General features: G+C 38.5%; 1 protein-coding gene across 1 annotated transcript; it reads right to left on the bottom strand.

The window, feature by feature from the left end:
• Positions 1-240: 240 nt before the first annotated feature.
• LOC142367922 (voltage-dependent calcium channel gamma-4 subunit-like) lies at positions 241-17045 on the bottom strand. The gene is made up of 5 exons (XM_075449946.1): positions 16330-17045; positions 12278-12529; positions 6577-6660; positions 4582-4722; positions 241-4182 (listed from the first exon to the last, which is right to left on the bottom strand). Exons 1-5 carry the CDS (start codon positions 16358-16360, stop codon positions 3338-3340), a joined length of 1353 nt encoding a protein of 450 aa, XP_075306061.1. The 5' UTR covers positions 16361-17045; the 3' UTR covers positions 241-3337.
• Between the last annotated feature and the right edge of the window lie 2916 nt (positions 17046-19961).

Consider the following 19961-nt stretch of genomic DNA (forward strand, 5'->3'; position numbering starts at 1 on the left):
AACATAAATTGTATGCATTCAGAATAAGCTTCTGAAATTCATCTCTGTTCTCGTCTCGTTTTGACGAGAGTGGTTCTGACAGAACTATGCTTATCAATAAGAAGGTTCATGCAAGATGAAAGTGACTTTAGTGGATGTGATGTTCGCAAATTAAACTCATAGTGTGATTATGAATGCAAGTCCATCATTTCATAATTTGGTATGCAATGTGTATGAGAATAGAATGCACGACACAGCAAGTTTTTCATAGAGAACTTTATTGAATGCATCTATATATTTATATTTTGATATATAACTTCATTTTTTTTGTCTTTTCCAGTGAGGATCAATGTATTGTATTGCTTCCCTTTGTCATTATTGTCCTTTACATGTATCAGTCTGCTGAGTGGAAATATAGCAGTTTTCCATTTGAAGAGTTTCAGGTTTGACTTTAGTTAGTAGCCTAAGTGTTGGGAAGAGAACCAGGTGACTAAGAGTGGCTTTAGAAAGGGTTTCGCATTGGCACACAAGTCAAAAATGAAAAAATAATTGAAAAACTATCTAATTTCGACCATGTTCTTACAAGCACTTTACGGTAGTTTAGGACAAACGACAGCGTTCGTTTAATTATCGAGTAACAATGCGCACATTTTCAGAAGCAAGAGCTTGATGTATTTTGTTGTACATGATGTTTACTTCTTAGAAACCACTGAAACCACCAACAAAGACAAAATGTAGCTCACTTGGCCAGCACTAAGGCTACTGATCATGTGTCACAGGGAGGCATGAAGCCTTTATAGCCCCAAGTTAGAGGTATTGGAACTCTGAAACAATATAACATTAAGGATATCTATACATACCACCAACAAAATAAATATATTAATATAAATTCAATCACCTACAGTTGTACACTAGTTAGAACATTAAAAAACACTGCTTATTAGGCTACGTTGGTTATGTTCAGAAAGTAAAACAATACTTTATAATGCAAGGAAATGAAGACAGAAAAATGGGAGACTACAGTAAATGAGAGGAACCAGTAAGAGCAAAAAAGTAGATATAAAGGATAATTATAGAGATAATCAAATAAAACTTAAATGAAACAATTAAAGGGGAAACTTTGTTGTGAAAATTAGAGAGTAATTACATGAAAATAGAATTTAAAACAGAGCGAAAATATACTTATAAAATTAACATTCAATTAAAGAGATTGTGACATTGGGAAGAAAGTGTATCAGAAAGTTGCCCATTTATGTCTTTACAATGAGTGGAACAATATAATTGGATGAACAACGATAAAGAATCCCTTTTTTTTTTTTATTTGAACAAATATTGATGTGCCCTTGAGCAAGGCACATGATCCCCAGTTGTTACACTGTTCCAGGGGAGCTGCTCAGAAACCAGCTGGACACTGAGGTCTTTGCTGGGCAGCTTCTAGTCCTAGCGTGTAATGCGCATGGCTGAGGCAGGGCGTTGCTGAAACAGAGCATGCACGCTCAGTCAACTCTCCCCGTACAAATGAAGGCAAATACAATGACCAAGATGATATAAAAACAAATTTACACATCAACACACTCACACTTTTGTGCACATGCTTTCCACATGACACCACTGACTGTTGTGTAGATAAGCAAGAGAAATGAAATCAAAAGTCAAAGAATATAAAAATATTACAAAAAGAAAAAAGATTTCAAAATTTATAAATACCCTGCAATAGCCATTATGATCATGGAAACACCAGCAACATGATATTAATACAAAGAGTTACAATCTCATGTAACCGAGAGATGACAATCAATCACTCAGAATGAAGAGACAACTCAAAGATTACCACATACAAACATTATGTGCTTTTGTTTAAGTGAATGGGTTGATAAAATACTTCATAATACATTTATTATTCTAGTTTGTGAAACAGTATATAGTTAGAGCTAATAAAGAGATAGAGGGAAGAGGAATGAAAGCTTGTGCTCTTTTCTCTTTCCCCTCTTCCTCCACCTTGTCGTTGCCCAAGTTTGGGTTGAATTCGTTTTCAGAAGTGCATTCAGAGTCCAGCAATCTGAACACATCAAGAAATTTGGTCCAAAATGTTATGCAGAGCATACTTTGCAGAATCATATTCCCTTCTGGAATATCTCCAAAAGATATGCTTCACTCAAAATTTTATTGGTGTGCTAGAAATTATCTCAAAATATCTATATATTCTTCAGTAATCATAAGTGTGCTTTATGTTATTTCTAGTTTGATTTTATGTACTTTGATCAGTAAAGCTGATTTTACACGCTTGAGCAATGCAGGATTTAAATTTTCAGTTTTTTACTCTAACTAAAACGCCGCCCCCTGAGTGTAAACGGATTCATCCCCCACCCCGTTGCTTACATTTTCAGCCCTTAGCAGGTACACTCAACTGATGCTGCCTTGGAGCCTTCAGTGACTAATCAACATCATAAGCAGTCATACGAGCCCTACAATTATTTTTAGGTCTTTAAATGCTACAGAGTGCACATAAGACCCTCTTTACAAGCGATTTCACTAACTTTCACCGAAGCTGCCTGATGACACACGATGACCATAATTAATGAGCAGCTGATACTTTGTATTCAGCAATTAATTTTTACTGATTTTAGTATCTGTAACCATCATCCTACGAGTACTTTAAGATGAGGGTGCAGTGACCTAACCCTGACAAAATCATAGGCTGATTTATAAACCTTTTTCCAAAACTTAACCGTACAGTAGTTGCCATATGTTGATATTTTATAGAGCGAGAATCTAAAAAATAGTCACAGAATAATCTTTCTTACTTAGACTGTGCTGAATGCTCAACTGCCACTGTATTTATTTGTAACAAAAAAGTAAATACAGCAGCATGTGTGTCACTCGGCCACATATGGCAGAGGTTACTCTCTGTGGTCTAGAGGTTAAGTAGCTACCGTTGAACTTTGCATCTTTACACGTAGTTCTCGGTTGACTTTACCCATGTGTGGCATTCTGTTTCTTTTGACAGAAATATGAAAGAACTCTGGCTTACAGCCACATTTTATGTGTATTTATTATGATTGTGTTTGACTTATCAGAGGCTCAGAAATCATTCAAAAAAAGAAACGTTTCCTGCTGCACTATCAACAAACACGCTTTCAAAGTGTTTAAGGCAGTTGTAATGCACTTGCACATCGCGTCGGAGCAACAGGTGTTTTATGACTGTTTATGATACTGTTTGCATCTATGGCAGCGATACGCTCCAGGCTCAAGGACAGAAACATTATTTATGAGATGTTGCCCTCACGTTTTCAGCCCTACATTTTTTTTCTTTACATCTTTCTCTTTATCCTTAACTCCTTATCTTTGAGGTTTAGATTTAAACTGGCGTAGTTTTCCTATTTAGTGTATCTGAGTTACTATCCCTGTCCCTTTTTGCTGTCAGCCGGTCCAGAGTTCCTACGTTGCCCCTGTCTCTCTCCATGGTAGCTGTAGATATAGGGGCTGACTGGGCAGATGCAGCAACTGATGTGGAGGTATTAAGTGGTGCCGCATTCTGGGCAACAGCTGCCGCCGCCGCCAAGTTGGACTTGGAGTGAGATGGGAGTGTACTGCTGCTGATCACTGCACCTCCTCCTGCTCCACCGCCACTGCCACTGGAATCTTTTGGGAAGTAGTTGTGGAGTTGGTAGAGGGTTGCACGGTCCACTGTGCCATAGAGCGGTGGGGCACCTCCTCCAAGGCTGCCCAGCTTGGAGTCCCTTGATAGGGTGTACATGGAGATGTCACCGCCCCCGCCGCTCCCTCCACTGCTGGTATGGTGCGGGTTAGGCAGAGTGGCCACAGAAAATGGCGGGGCAGATGGCGGCAGGCTGAAGGTCTTGGAAGCTCCAATGGGTGAGTTTTCCTGCGAATGCGGCGGGTCAGTGGAGCGTGAGCTGGAGCGAGAGCGTCGTCTAAATCGATAGCTGGGCAGACGGAGCATCGTGTGCGTCGTGCTCTTGAAGAGGTCGGTGCGAGATCGGCAACGCAGCTCCTTGTTCTTCTCAATGTAGATGTTAACAGCAAGGACACCAACCATCTCAGCAAGGATAAAGGACAGGCCACCAAAATAAAAAGACCAGCCGTAGGAGTAGTGCCACTTCTTATCCTCGTCTTTCTTGGGGGAGATGTCACTCAGTGCTGCTGAGATGTACACGATAACTCCAATGATGTTGCTGAGGCCTGGAGAAATATACACTTTTAAGTTCTCCTCTGATTCAAATTAACAGATTCAGAGATAGTTTTGTTGGCATAGACACTGAAAGTACACCTTCTTATACATAAAAGTGGCAGGCATAGTTTGAATGTCAATCTGTAAGTCGTCCATAACTTACTGTTATGCCTATATATATATATATATATTTAAAAGTCAAATAATGAAAAAGCAATATTTCCTTTTAGTTTGTAGTGAAATAAAATACTAGATGGACAAAGGAAAACGTTTGAGTTGGCAATAACTGTCAAGGTCAACATACCAAAGCTAACAGGAAATGATAAAGTTTGGGATTTAATTTGAAAAAATGTAGAAACTGCATGAAAATACACATCCCTGCCAAAACCACATTAAACCTGTACACATACCTGCTGCTACAAAAAGAATCCCTCCACCAAGTATAATGTTCCTTTTGCTCTTGTAAAAACCGCTGGAAGCGACACACACTCCGCCCAGCAAAAGCAATATGGCGCTGAGGATGGGGAAGATGCTGGAAGCTCTCACCACACCTGCAAATGACAGCAGAAACATCATCTTTTCAGAGTCACATTTCCCAGTGGTACAATTAACATACATACTGTCGTTTTTTTTGAGCTTCAACACAACCTGACTCTGCAAAATTTATAGCCTTGTGACACTCCTGGGAAAAAGTGTTACCAAGACTTGTTATAGCTGACACTACAACTTCGCTGTTAAACAGCAGCCATCTGTTTATATATTTCCAACACATTATTTAGTAAGTGATGTCTCGAAAATCTGGAGGAAATAATTTAATCGTTCAATCTCATCAACTACTAAATTAAAAACATACATTAATTACTTCTGTTACATCTGCCAATCAGCTTTGGGTATTAATTTTTGTTGCAAAGGTATCATAACGTATCCCTCTTAGGACACCTCAAACAATCAGCAGTAGCAGGGAGACATTATAGAGAATTGAAATGCTGAAAAGCTCAGGCATAAGCACGTGATAAACGTATTCACAAAGGCTTCTGTCTGACACGTCAAACAGGGATTGCAAAATGATCCTCAGAATGTCTTTTTCACGGGACACAAAGTGTCTGCGTGCGGGAGTTTAGCCTCTTTGACATAATGTTTAAGGAATTGATTTGCAGTGATTATCTGAACCTTTTAGGTGCTCCGATAACATAGTAATGTGCCAAGAAGGGATGAATCCAAATTCACATTATTACAATGTCAACATGTGTAATATCAATCACAAAGGCATTTTGATGTGAAATATGTCAAATACAGGTATATTAATAAGGGCTGCATTCCACTTTACTGCATGTCCTACAACTAACTAGCATGTACAGGGGCAGAAGTGGAATGCAGCCTTTGTTACAGCTGAGATTAGCACCCTATTATGAAGTATCTATGTTTGTTATGCCGAAGTCATGTCATTATTGCAATATTCGACAATGTCACATGTTTTCCTCTTATCATGCAGCTCGAGAGACATGTAATAAGCATCTCCTTTAATAAAGTACACATTTTATTCCCCTTTGTTTGAAAACGGTAGGTTGATTACGCTATTAGAGAAAAGTGTTTCCATATCATCTGTAATTGTATAGCACTGTAATTATAAAGTTCAATTATTCACTAATTTTGGCCTTGAAATTAAAAAAGATGTTATTATTGACCCAGTGGATTTGGGATTCTATTCTCTTTTTCACATGTCAAAGACTAAATAAGAGATTTATTGGTTTGTAAATTAGATGCCTAATTGGCAGATTTAAAATGAATGTACAGTTCCCTTATGGCAAATTAAAGTGCTGTAGAAGCTTTATGGTTAAGTCTGTGTTTTAAAATAATGCATATATGGGGATGCAAGTTACCATTGCGGCCTCCTTCACATAAAAAGCTATCTTTATGTAACATATAGATATAACATATGGCTTGTAAACTGAAAGGTTCACGACTGTATGAACAGAATCTGCTGTGACAAGAGGCAGGATGGGAAACCTGAATACTGCACTGAAAATAATCCATTAGTGAGGGCTGTTCTTTCAATCCATCTGTGGAAAAAAAAAAAAAAAAACCTTCTGTACACCCCCAGACTCCCAACCTCATGCACCTGAGCATTTTTACACGCACGTACAGTGTACTGACACACACTTACACACACCTTCAGGAACACTTTGCTCGAATCTGACATCCATGCATTGATGTCTGCCCACCTTCCCCTTCTGTCTCTCTCTCTCTCTCTGTGTGTATGATGGAAACTGTTGTGTGTGTGTTGTTTCGTGCACTGTATGCCGGTGAACTGTTATCTAATGTCTCTATACATTTCATGCGTATTTGTTGTGCATTTTTACGTGTTTGCGTGCGTGCGTGCGTGCGTGTGTGTGTGTGATACTTACGCAGCAGATACTCTGCAGAATCTTGGTCATAGTCTGCATCATCTGGGAAATGATTGATCTGGGAACACACACCTCTCTTCAAGCCTGGAAATAAGATAGAGAGGAAGAGGAGCAAAGGTTGAGGAAGGTCATAGAAATAAATTACAGGGAAAAACAACCCGGTCTTATTCCCATGACTTTAAATACTGCAAATGTGTCAAACCGCATACTGACTCTGATACACAATACACACAGCTGAAAACTGATGCTAAAGGTGTCCCTCTGGCTTGACTGGCTACATGTAGGGGTGCTGACAAAATGTCAGTACATTATATGATGATTCTGAAGTGAGAGCAGGCTGGGAAAAGAGGAAGACAGGTAGAACATAGGATGGCGAAAACTGTAAAAGAGGGTTCACAAGAGTAAAATTAGGCAGAGTGGCAGTGAAGGGGAGGAAAGTGAAAACATATGCGAAAACAGCCAACTCTTCTGAAAAGGACATTTTGAAATGGTTAGGGGCTAAAAAACAGTGATGTGGATGGGTAAAACATATGGATGAAGACAGATAAAAGGCGAGGGAATTAAAACAGAGTGAGAGGGAAAAGACAGCGAAGGAGAATAAGAAGGAAGCCCAGAGATGCAAGAACAATACAGATGAATTCATGAACAGAGTAAAACAACGCGAGATAATAAGAGCAAGACAGTCCTGAGCTGTAAACATTAGTAAAGAGTTAAGAGTTACTAAATAGATGTTAATCAAAAGTCAAGCTCTATGTGGCCGTGCTCCTCTGCTGGAATGTAGTTCATTTGTGTTTTGAGCTAAAAACTACAAAATATTTTCTGACATGACCACATTGTCTCATGATTATGTTACTTTCCCCGCTAAGATCTGGATCTCTCTTCGGCATTTGATACCATTGACCATGAAATCTTGTTAACAAGACTGCGTGACCTGGTTGGTCTGTCTGGTCCTGTACTAGCATGGTTCACCTCATATTTGTCGAGTAGGACCTTTAGCGTCTCTGCAAACCAGTTCACTTCGGACTCTGCAGATTTGCTGTGTGGAGTGCCCCAGGGTTCTGTTTTGGGACCAATTTTATTTGTGCTCTACGTCCTTCCCTTGGGTAAAATTCTCCAGGAGTTTGCTGGTGTTTCTTATCATCTCTTTGCAGATGATATCCAGCTATACTGCTCTTTTAAGTCCTCTGAGATCCACAAACTGAACTCATTAATGAATTGCCTTGTGAGAGTAAAACAATGGCTCGGCGCAAACTCTCTGCAGTTAAACTCCGAAAAGACTGAGGTGCTGGTTATTGCCCCTGACAATGAAATCCCAGGAATCAAGCAATACTTGGGTGATCTGAGCTTGTCTGCTAAATCAAGCCTTAGAAATCTGGGCATTATCTTTGACAGAGAGATGTCACTGGAGCATCATACAAAGCAGCTGACAAGAAACTGTTTTTATCAGCTCAGGAATATCTCAAAACTTAGAAGTTTTGTTTCCAAGAATGATCTGGAGTTGATAATCCATGCGTTCGTGTCTTCTCGTTTAGACTATTGCAACAGCCTGTTTTCATGTCTAAACAAAAAGGAGCTGTCTCGTTTGCAGCATGTCCAAAATTCTGCAGCGAGGTTACTGACCCGCACAAACAGAAGGGCCCATATCACTCCCATTCTTAAGTCCCTTCATTGGCTTCCAGTGGCTTTTCGTTTTAATTTTAAAATCCTGGTGATGACTTTCAGAGCTCTCCATGGTCAGGCTCCTTCCTACATTAGAGCCCTTTTGTGTCCGTACACTCCCTCGCGAAGGCTGAGGTCAGAGGACCAAAATCTTCTCCTGGTCCCTCGTACTCGTTTTAAGACCCGAGGAGATCGCTCCTTCCAGGCCGTCGCTCCGCGGCTCTGGAATGATCTTCCACTCTCATTACGTTCGCTTGATACAGTGGATGCTTTCAAGAGTGGACTTAAAACCCATCTGTGTCGTCAAGCCTTTTAACCACAGCAGTGTGTTGGTTGTTTTTATGACCACTTTCTTTGTTTTATTTTTTATTTTTTATTTTTTTTTATTTTTTATTTTTATTTTTATTTTTTATTATTATTATTTTTTTTAATAACTGTATGTTTTTATTGTCGACTTTTATTGTATTTTACGTGCACTTCTTGTGAAGCACTTTGTGACCTTCATTGTCTGAGAAAGGTGCTATATAAATAAATATTACTTACTTACTTACTTACTTACTAAGATATTTATTAGATCACCACTTCACATGAAGTTGTAATTCAATAATTGAATACATGTCCTGGGGAGCATTATTTCTAGTGTGTGGACTTTATGTTCTTTGATTGCTTTGTATATATTTTTGTCGAGCACTAGAAATGATCATATGGAAGTGAGAGTGACACATGATTTACAATGTTTATCATGAATGTGGACATTTTTAAATCCAGGTTAAAAACATTTCTTTTCTCATGTGTCTATGCATGAAATATCTTTTAACTTATCTCGACTGTTGCCTGATTTTAAATTCATTTAAATGATTTTATTTGTTTCTCTTTATATTATTTTATGTATTTTTAATGCTTCTTGCACTCCCTGCTGCAATGCTTTTATTTTATGTAAAGCACTTTGAACTGTTTGTACATGAAATGTGCTATACAAATAAATTTGATTTGATTTGATTTGATGAACACATAGTCTAATATTCTGCTTATTCAACTTGTTCTTTCTCCTGACTTGTCACTTACACTGTACCAGGACCTACTGGGGACAGATTTACTATTGCATTTTGTGTGGCACAAACCCTATTTTGGCATTAGATCAAATTTCTGGTAACATTTACTAATGAGGCCCAAACTTAAGTTAGTAGTTGAAAGGCATGGACCCAGTTATCTTTGTTCCTGGTCCTGTTGCACATTTCCTGGTCCTATAATAATGCTAGTTTCCCTTCTGAAGTGCAAAATTTGTAAAGGAGAGTATTGGAATGAGTCATACAGACCACCAAAAATAAGCATATTCTAAATTTTCCACTTGGCATGGTGTGTAAGGTGTGTTTTTCTTTTCTCTTTTCCAATAGCAGGTATACCAGGTCTGGTGTTTTTTTGTTTGTGCTGCTTTCCTGTCCTTCCACCCCCAACCAGTTGAGGAAGATGGACGCCCTTCCTAACTCTGGTTCTGCCTGAGGTCTCATATTGTTGGTTTTTAGCTACTCAACCTTTTTATGAATTTGTATCCTAGAAATACTAACAGAGTGAACTAGACTCCACTGAAGTAAATTGGAATTAAGTGGATTATACCTGGATTGAATGGGAGTGCATTCAATTGGACTTTCTATTTTCTCGGCCCTGAAATCACTATTATTGGGAATTGGCGCTATATATAACAGCTGAACTGAATTGAATGAAACAATTCACCATTCAGGTAAATTTACTTAGTGTTAAAAAATGACCGCCAAGCAACATTGTTCTTTATCTATTCTCAAAAGACTGAAGGAAAACTAATATGCCCAACAAGAAGGAGCCATGCAACAACCGTTGCATCAGATCCTTTAGCATAAACTGCCAGGATGTTATGGTAAACAATCATACCGGTGCTGTTCATTAGCGCAGAGTAGTTTTCACTTGGCTTCATTTTCTGTGATAGTAGTAGCTGTTTACAGATGTACCAAAGGCCGGCAGAGACACCTGGCTGTGAGCTAAGTTCAAAAGACTTCACTTATTACTGTTATTTAGGATCATGGTAGGCTTTGGTGTGGACTGTCAGACACTGAATAATAAAAGAGAATAACACATTTAAATGTAGGTAAACTGAATAATGAAGTCTTATAAAACTCACGGAGAAGTACATATATAAAGATAAACCTGCTAAACAGCTGTTTTATTCCAAGTCAGAGAGCACATTTATAAAATAAAAATAAAAAAACAGGTATGTGCTCACATGGCTTGTTTTACAACAGGCTGTTCCTTTGAGGTTATAAATGGCCGGCTCCTGATTCTAAGGCGGCCTGCTTGTTTGAAACTCTTTTCTAATTTGCATTGTGTTATGTGTTGACTGCCTTGGTCATTTTTTTTAAATGAGCTGGTTGCGCCTGTGTTTGTAGAACAGTACAGCTTCAGAACTCCCATCTGCACCGTTTATGATTTTTAAGCACACACATTTGCCTGACTTGGTGAATTCAGACCACTGTATAACAATATCAAGCTTAGCCGAGAAAATTTCATTGGACTGAGGTCAATAAATGTGTCAAATACACACCAATAAACCAAGAAAATAGAGACGCTTTCCAGTATGGTCAATGTTATCAAAGTGATGTATTCTAACCAAACATTTTAATATAAACCTAACCAAGTAGCTACAGAGCCAAAATTTGAACAAACAGAATACTGTTTATACAATATAGCATTTGCCTTATGAACCACAAGACAAATCCACATTTGGATGTTTGAGGGGTGCCAGTATGCTGTACGTCAGTGGAAATTCATTCTGCTTTGACATTGCAGATGAACTCTGTTGTGAATTTAGAGTGAGACCATCGTGTTTTCTTTTTCAATTTGTTCCTCTTCTTCCCCGTGTGGCATATAATTTTGAGGCCCCTGTAGGTACACTGTATTGAGAGGCTAAAACAATTCATCCACACTGTTACTAAATGAAATGCCCCACTGTGTTTCGTGCAGTAAATAACAACATCAACTGTTGTTTATCAGCAATGATCTGGGACTGGATTAGAATACTGAAAGAATCAACAAAGGAATGCTGTTGGTGGTAAAATAGAGAGAAATGCACCTTCTGATTATAAATTATCAGGCAAATATTAGAGTGATGACAGAGCTGACAAGACGGGCATTTGCAGTAGGTGAATTATTATCCATCAGCAGGAGTGATAAGATGATCAGAATGGAAAAATATGTAATTGCAAATCCACCTGCTTCTTCAGCACCACAGAGAGCGCCATGGATTTATCATAATACAGCGCAGTTTGGCCACTGATACTGCTGAGCAGGGAAACTAGGCCATTGGATCATTGTACATTTGTATGTTTTTACAAACCTTGTCAGATCAGGTTTGTACGAATAATCAACACATTAAATTTAATTAATCTGCCCTGCATTTTCTCTTCTACTGACGCACGGAGGGGGTGAGGATTGGGATTTGTTGGTTAACAAAGGGGAGCATTTTACTCATTGGTCATTTCATCCCCTCTTAAATTTTGACTGGTCTTCTGGCATCATACAACATGCAACAAACTACAGGTGAAACAACAAAAGATCTTCAACATAAATAAGCTGAAGAACCTAAACTCAATCAACCCAGTCTGGACCAAATGTGCCATCTATCAAAAATGTTTTTTTCCTTAATTAAAAAAAAAAACAATCTTTCATTCACTTGGTTTTCTGAGCCATGGTACATATGGGAGACAAATCTGCTATTCTATTTATGTAATTGCAAATCTAACCGGCAGCAGATTATGTGGCAGCAATAATATGAGGCAGCTGCAAGAAATAATTCCTCCTGAACCTAAATTGTCAATTTGTTAAGAAAATTGTGAAGCGACAGTAGAGCGAACACCTACATATGTCGGGTCTTATTACAATGATGAGCACACTAATCTTAACAAGATCCCAGTGACAAATACACGAGAAAGCACATGCACATTCAACACCCAACACACTAATTTTCTTGGACTTAAACACACAAACATGTATGCACACGCTCCACCAGCTGTACCTTCCAGGCAGCAGATCCTCCAGAGGCCGGAGTGGGTGAGAGCCCCGGGGTCTTTCTTGTCCTTATTGTTGGAGTCTTCCTGTGATGAGTTAGCCGTGCTATTGCAGATGAAGGCCCGGGCGTAGAGCCAGTAATCCGTACCAATGGCCACTGTCATGAGGGCAAAAGCCGCGAATGCTCCCATGGTGGTCAGCAGCACCTGGATGCCTCGCTCGCACCAAACCATCGCAGGACGAGGAAGGAAACTAATTTCTGACACAAACACAGGCAATAAAACCATCTGTTTGTGGGACATAGATTTGATCAATGCACTCAGTTATGCTCTAGTTCAAACTATGCTAATTGCTTTTTTGGTAAATTTCCACCCTGTGGCAAAAAAGCTTTAGTACAGGATCTGAATAAGTGGTCTTGAAGGGCATTGTGTTTCATAACTTATAAACCTCAGTGAAGTCCAGCAGGAGTTCTGTCTGGATTGCCACCATCTTTACTCACCCACTCGGTTGTCTGGTTTGATCAGTTCTGCTTCAATGCTTATGATGTTGTCATGAAGTTAGACAGTAGTGAGCAGACAGATGCATTTCTCCTACAAATTGTGTATTGAACTGACAAATATCTATGTGTTGTAGAACTACTGTCCCCGATCGAGGGCATTGCACATGAGTGGTGGGATCTGCTAATAGGGCTGACTCTTTGCACTGCATTTCGTCTGAGCGTGCTGGAGCAGCCTTTCATCAAAACACAGCACGTGGGCAGCATTCAACCATTATAAAACTGCAGATAATGTAACAGGGGGGGTACAAATGGACCAAAATTTATGGGGAAGGCAATTAAATTAAATCTGGAAATGTATTCGCACACAATTTAGTTGGTTTTCTCCGGAATGGTTGCACAACCACATTTATCTTAGGGAAATGCTCTAACTCAATTCAAGCCAATTTTAAAGAAATTGGAGGCAGACACATCTGTAAAATTTCATAGTCATATGATCTTATCCTTTGTTTAGATTTAGGTTTTGGTTCTGATATTTCAGTTTTTTTTTACTACAAACATTATTGTACATGTGTATATCTCATAAATGTGTATATATGAGAGGCTTATCTCTTTGCACTGCAGGACTGAGAGGTTCAGCAGGTCCTTTGTCCCCACAGCCAATAGGCTTTTTAACAGTGAGTGCTGACATGTTCTTCTCACATTTATTTATTTATTTATTATCTTTTTAATTAATTTATTTAGTAATTTAACATTATTAGCAGTAGTAGTATTAGTATTATTATTGTTGTTGTTGTTGTTGTTGTTGTTGTTGTTGTTGTTGTTGTTGTCTGATATACGATCATTGTAAATATTTAAAAAATTTTGAACTACCTGACTAATTCGAATTTCCCCCACTAGGGGATGAATAAAGTATTTTTCTATTCTATTTTATTCTATATCTATTTTGTGAATTCCACTGAGTACCTTGTGCTAGTTTGTCTTGGGTAGAGCTTTGATTTAAAACATATTTTACATATCAGGAGTCAAATTTTCTGGTTATGCAAATGGTGAGTTAAAAGGATCCCATTTAATTGATTTCTCTAGAAATTGGAACATACTGAGAGGCTTGCAATACGAATGTGTCAATTGTAAGAAAATGTGGAGGAGACAGGGATATTTTCCACAACAACAAAGGGCAACAGAGGGGGAAGAAAAGAAAGAGGTTCTTGTGAAAAAAAATGAAGATGATCTGGAGATGAGATGAGTGGTTGATGATATAGGGAGAGAAGGGTGAAGAGTAGAGAAGAGAAAGGAGACATAAGTCTGTACTAAGAGGTAAACAGTGAGTAGGACGACAAGAGGAAAATTGAGATGCAACTGTTGCGCTTCAGAAAGCATAAATGAAAGTGGAGATGACTCCACTTAGTTATTCCAACCATTCCAAGCCAATGCTGGCATGAAAAGTAATTTTGTGTTTAGAAAAAAAAAATCCTGTACTGTCATTTCAGTTCATGCAATCTCAAATGGACGGTTAATGTAAATGATTAATTACAAAGAAAATATAAATCTCACTGTGTGCTTTTCAACTATTTGGCTAATTCAGATGCCCTCTCTGGGTGTTTCCATGGCAACAATTGCCAGACTAGGATGGAGTGATACGTTGACCCTGAAAATTACCTACCTGATGGAATACGTATAAGGGAAGTCCCAAAGAGACTGCAGGGAGACATTACAGCACTAAGTGGTAACATAACACCAATCAAATGGAGGAGAATTAAGAAATGAATGCATGTTTGTGAGATTTTTTGTGTGTGTGTGCTTCTTTATCTTTTCTAATTCTGCATGACATGCAAGAGATCACTAATTTGAGACTTTTATTTTATTTTTGTCACTGCACTTTTCTATTTTACCATCAAACTTGCACTTCCTTATTTTTCTTCTGTGCTCTCAGACGACAGCAAAGGATCAGAATTTATCTTAGGTCAACATGTTTGCAATACGTGGCTACAGATTTACAAAAGTATTCGATTCTCACGACGTCCCACGAATGCTGCTCTACAGGAAACAAAAGCCAAGGGATAAGGAACCATCTCACAATTTACAACCATGGATTGTGATCCTACAACATTTAGGATGTGAGGACAAACATTGATGACAAGCTTTGAGTGTTGTAGTTGGAAAAAAAATCTTTCAAGTTTTTTCCAAGGTGCTTGGGAGACTTTTTCAAACTTGCTTATCAGAACTGCCACCTGCATCTGTAAAATGTTTTTTTTTTAGTGTTTACAATAATTAATGGAGAATAAAAACACCCCAAAACCTAAACTTATTCTAACTCAAATATATTTGAGATAAGATATCATGTATACCAAGTATCATTGTGCATAGTTCAATTTAAAATCGAAGAAAATGATTGAATTGTTCTGAACTTATTTGGTGCCCAGGCTTAAAACAATACATAAAACCTTTTGAATGAAAACACATATGAAAAAAATATTATTATTTAATCAAATACTTTGTAAAGACAAAAATAAAATGTTGAATGAAAAATACTTCAACTTTACAATTTGTCACATAAAATTTTCCCTGTTTTAATCAACCTGTTTCAGGCTGAAGTGACATGAAACATGGCAAGATGACAGCAACAGGCTTCCTCTATTTTCGCACTGCGCCAGGAACATTTTTTACTAGATGACCTTTAAAAGGTTCTTATTAAGCACAGTCCAAATAATATATGTCTTCACAGTTATATTGAATTTGGTTAAGGATGTTTTACACTGAAATAAACTGTTGCTTATCTGCCAAAAACCTTTGGTTTAAAGTTTTTTTGAGGATGTCCATATACTGAATCATTTCAATCATACACTCTTTTTATTTGAAATATCTTAGAAGCAAAAAAGAAAGAGTTAAGTAAACTTTGCAGTTACATGGAAGCTCCTAAAACAGAGTCAGTTTAAACAAAATATGGTTTATGTTATAGCTTTTTTATTAGTTTACTATTGGAAATCTTTGTAATGACAAAAACTAAATTATGTTGCTCTCAGTAAGGACCACAAAAGAGGATACGATCCATCATATTCTAACTGTACTTGATCCTGGTTGGCTAACCTTTTAAAAGAATAAATATGTTTTGATCAATGAAAGCTGGTTTATACTACTGAAAATGAGTGCATGTAAATACAACATGAATTAAATGATTTAATCCACATAAGAAGTGGATTATTTTCCCTGAACTCCTCAAATGTCAGCAGTCCTTTCAGCCATATCTTATCAAATATGACCCAACATTTAGTTCGTTTACACCAATGCCTGCGCATATCAATCATTCAGTTGCCCTCTGAATCCAGACATCTGTCCACATCTGCACTCTACACCACACTACTGTGCACGTCCGTGTGTGTGTGTGTAGGAGTGGCATGACTGTATTCATGTATGCTTGTTTGCGCATTTGAAAATAGTTCTTGAATTTACATAAGCATACAGTATGAGTCATGTATGTGAACGCAATCATATATGAATCCACGTATGTAGCAGGTTGTTTGCGTGTGTCAGAGCACAATCACATTGCTGTGTGAGCATGTTACCTGAGGGCATGTTTCTCCCTTTCGTCTCCATGTCCTCTCCCCTCTGGTGTTGTTGTTCTTCTTCTTCTTCGTCAGTGAAGAGCGCTCCGTAGTCCCGGTCCGAGCCGCCTCCATCCACCGTTACCCTTCGCTTTCTTGCCCCTTCTCCTTTTCTTGATTCTCTGCCACTTCCTCTCTTCTTAACCTCTTCTGACTTCCTGTTCCTCCTTGTCTTTTTCCTTTTGTCCCTCTTTTTCTTTTTTTTTTTTTACCTTGAGCACTCCTTCTCAGCAAGTGGTGGATACTTCACTCAGCGTCCTCTCCTCTCACTGAATTGTCACGGCAGTCATCTTAGCAACTGAGAGAAGCAAGAAAGAGGTGGTAGTGAGGAGGTGGGGGATAAATAGCAGATGAGAGAGAGAAAGGACAGAAAGAGAGGGACAGACGCAAAGGACAGGGAAGATGAACGAAAGAGAACTCAGTCTGGAAGAAGGAGATGCAAAGAAGAGATGAAGAGTGAGGTGAGGTGGGCGGGGAATTCGATTAACGAACGTGACATGAGTCTTGAAACCAGAAGATGCTTCTATAATAAAGCGTCTCCCATGCAAACATGTTTTTTGTAGAAAGATAGTATTAAAAAGAAGTGAAATGAACGAACATCCAAAACCTGATGCCAACGGCAAAAACAAGCCCTATGTCAAACAAGCCAAGCTGGTTTGCCTCCACAGAGAGAGAGATAAAGCAAAAGAAAAGAACAGGCGATGCGAGAGAGCGTGCTCAAGTCCATTGCCATGGCAACAGTGAATTCCAAAGTCTATGGTGGAGCTGACGAGTGTGCATGTATGTGTGTCTGTTGGGGGAGTAAAGGGATGGATGTAACAGCTGAGAGGATTTTGCTGAGATTAAAAAAGTGTGTGAATTCCAGTGGTGTGCAGAGGAGCATGGATGTTCGACATGCTAAAACACGTGTGTTGATGTAGTGGACATACAGAAGTGCATATAGAGGATGAGGAATGAACATTCACCAGAGAGATGACAGACTTCTGAGTCATTTGTGCTGTGGTCACAGTGTCGGCATGTTTCACCCGTCCAACTTTCTTCCTGCTGGTGTGATGGCTTCATCACAAGACTTAGCACTGTTTCATGCTTGGAATATGCACGAAGCAGATTTTCCAGAGCAGAAAGATCAAGTATGGATTCGACGCCTTGCTCAAGGGCATGTCAGAAGAACAGCTGCTTTCCTGCTTGAACTTACAGCCTACATTTCGGCAAGCAAAATCATCCTGAAGAGAAAAATCCCCATCAGCACTGACATAGGGTCAAGTTTAGCATTAGCAATTTTTTTTTCCTCACACAAGCTGTTACCAAAACCACGGGGCACCCAGAATCCATACAAGAGGCATCTGCAGCAACGCGGCAGGAGATTCCAATTTGTTTCTCATCAACAGCAAACCTACAGATACCTCTGAGGCCAAATAACCATCTGGAAAATACCAATGAAAACAATAGCGCTGTTGTGTTTTTTATTTATTTATTTTTTTTTAAATGAATTGTACCATACTTTTACTAAACAGAAACCTCAAGAAAAATAGTGAACTCTGATGTTTGTCTTTGGCAGTACTAGACTGAAGTACTGTAAAGTGTGACAGGTTTCACTACATGTGAAAAACATGACATGCATAGATCAAAACGTGATCCAAAGGAAGACCCTAAATATGACATTTTTAGAACCAAGGACGATCAGAGATTAAAGCCACCTGTTGTAGATATTTTAAGACACATATCACAGGCTAACACAGGATAGGACACATATCACAGCCTAACACCAATATAATAAGCAATCCCCTTTTGGATGGATGCATGAATGGATGCAGCTTCTGGGTCTTAAAATGAGGTTCATGCGGAAGTATCTTTAACCTGCATTCTATCTGACCGGCAGAAGCTAGACTGTACAGACACTTACGAATCTCACTTGATTTCTCAGCGCAGTAAATACTTTCTAAGTGAATTTATAATCCAGATCACAAGTTTAATTTCCTCTTCAATAGAATATGGAATTCAGACTTAGAGTAGAAACTACATGTTATGGCTGAAATGTATAGATTTGGGGCTTTATACGATGGAAAGTACACTTTCCACACAAAAAAGCGCACACAAAAAAATTGTGAAATTAAGGGAAAAAATGGCTTGCTTTGAAACTCTGAATTATCATCTGACTCTGCAACATCACGAAGCAAAGGACACCCAACAGGCAGCATAATGGGGACCAAGAAGCTCTTTAAACAAGTTAGAAATACATTTCTGTGGAAAGACAAATTGGAGAGTAGTTGCAAAAAAACTAAATATCCCACAGAGCACCATAAAATCAATTTTTGAAATTAAGAATGAAATTAAAAAAGAAAAAAATATGCAACCTCAACAAACTCGCCAAGACTAATGACCAGACAGGAAAAGCATTAATCCGCCTAAATGTAACGAAGAGGCAAACAAGGGAAACTCCGAAAGAGCCGCAAAGTTCCACAGCAAGATTGGTGGGTCTGTCTGTTGGACCATTTGAAGCCATAGACTCAACAAAGATGGCCCTCGATGAACAACTAGCATGAAAGAAAACCTATTGCTTAAAGAAAAATATCATAAAAACAACCGGTACTTTCTAAAATTGTTACAAATTAAATATTCTGGTCAGACTAAATCTGAACATCTTCATGCATGATGCTAACCCAACATCTCTCTTCACCCTAAGAACACCATCCACACAGTGAAGCATGGTGGTGGCGGCATGTTTTTCACCACTAGGGACTAGAAGATTAGTCAGAATTGAAGGCACAATTGAAAGTGTACTATTTTCACAATTCCAAAAATGTTATATCGGTGTTGTAGGCATGTTGTGTTAATCAAATGATTCAAATGATACAATCACAGCCCGAAAAATCCAATTTGATTCCATGTAGTAAAGCAAAAAGGGGAGGTGTGGGATATTTCCACATAATAAATGAACATTGTTCATGCTAAAAAAAGTGTCCCACTTAAGATAAAAAACACACACCAAAACAGGGTACGTCTTTGGTTGGGGCAAAATTGTGATTGACAGGTCCCAGTAGTGTGCAATTAAGTCCAGTTTCAAAGGAGCAAGAGGGTGATGTCTTAGGTATAAAAACCATGAAGACCTCTGGTCTATGTTGTTGTGAAGAAAAGAATTGTGTAGTATCAGAGCACAAATGTAACTGTCTCATATGATTAAATAAATGCTTACAATTTTAGCTTTATATGGATTTTTTCATGTATGGTAGGGGTCAAAATAGGGTTAAGTAGAAACTTGACTTAGAGTAGAAACTACATGCTATGGCTGTTAGCTACTTTATGTCAAGAAAGGCCTTCCCAGATAAACATATGCCTCCTTCATTGGAATCACTGTGAGGGTAAAAGGTTTTTGGGTGCACAAATCTATGGCAAAGCCATAAGCTAGAGTTTACCTATGGCCATGTAAGGGAATAACAATTTTTATTTTGGAAGTATAAAGATGATGCACAGAGAAGCCGAAATACAGAAATGTCATATGCGGTCCAAGTATGCAGTATTAATCTCTCACTTGTGTGGTTTCCTTAGAGTATACTGGCAATGTTGCTTGATAAATAGATAAACAAAATCTATAC

This window comes from Odontesthes bonariensis, chromosome 18 (assembly GCF_027942865.1).
Source record: "Odontesthes bonariensis isolate fOdoBon6 chromosome 18, fOdoBon6.hap1, whole genome shotgun sequence".
NCBI lineage: Eukaryota > Metazoa > Chordata > Actinopteri > Atheriniformes > Atherinopsidae > Odontesthes > Odontesthes bonariensis.

Excerpts from the sequence above, each read along its gene's own strand:
- LOC142367922 (XM_075449946.1), bottom strand. The coding sequence starts at position 16,360 with ATGGAGACGAAAGGGAGAAACATGCCCTCAG. Across the intron at positions 6,661-12,277 it reads GAGGATCTGCTGCCTGGAAG|GCTTGAAGAGAGGTGTGTGT; the intron begins GTACAGCTGGTG and ends TCTTATTTCCAG. Across the intron at positions 4,723-6,576 it reads TTCTGCAGAGTATCTGCTGC|GTGTGGTGAGAGCTTCCAGC; the intron begins GTAAGTATCACA and ends TGTCATTTGCAG.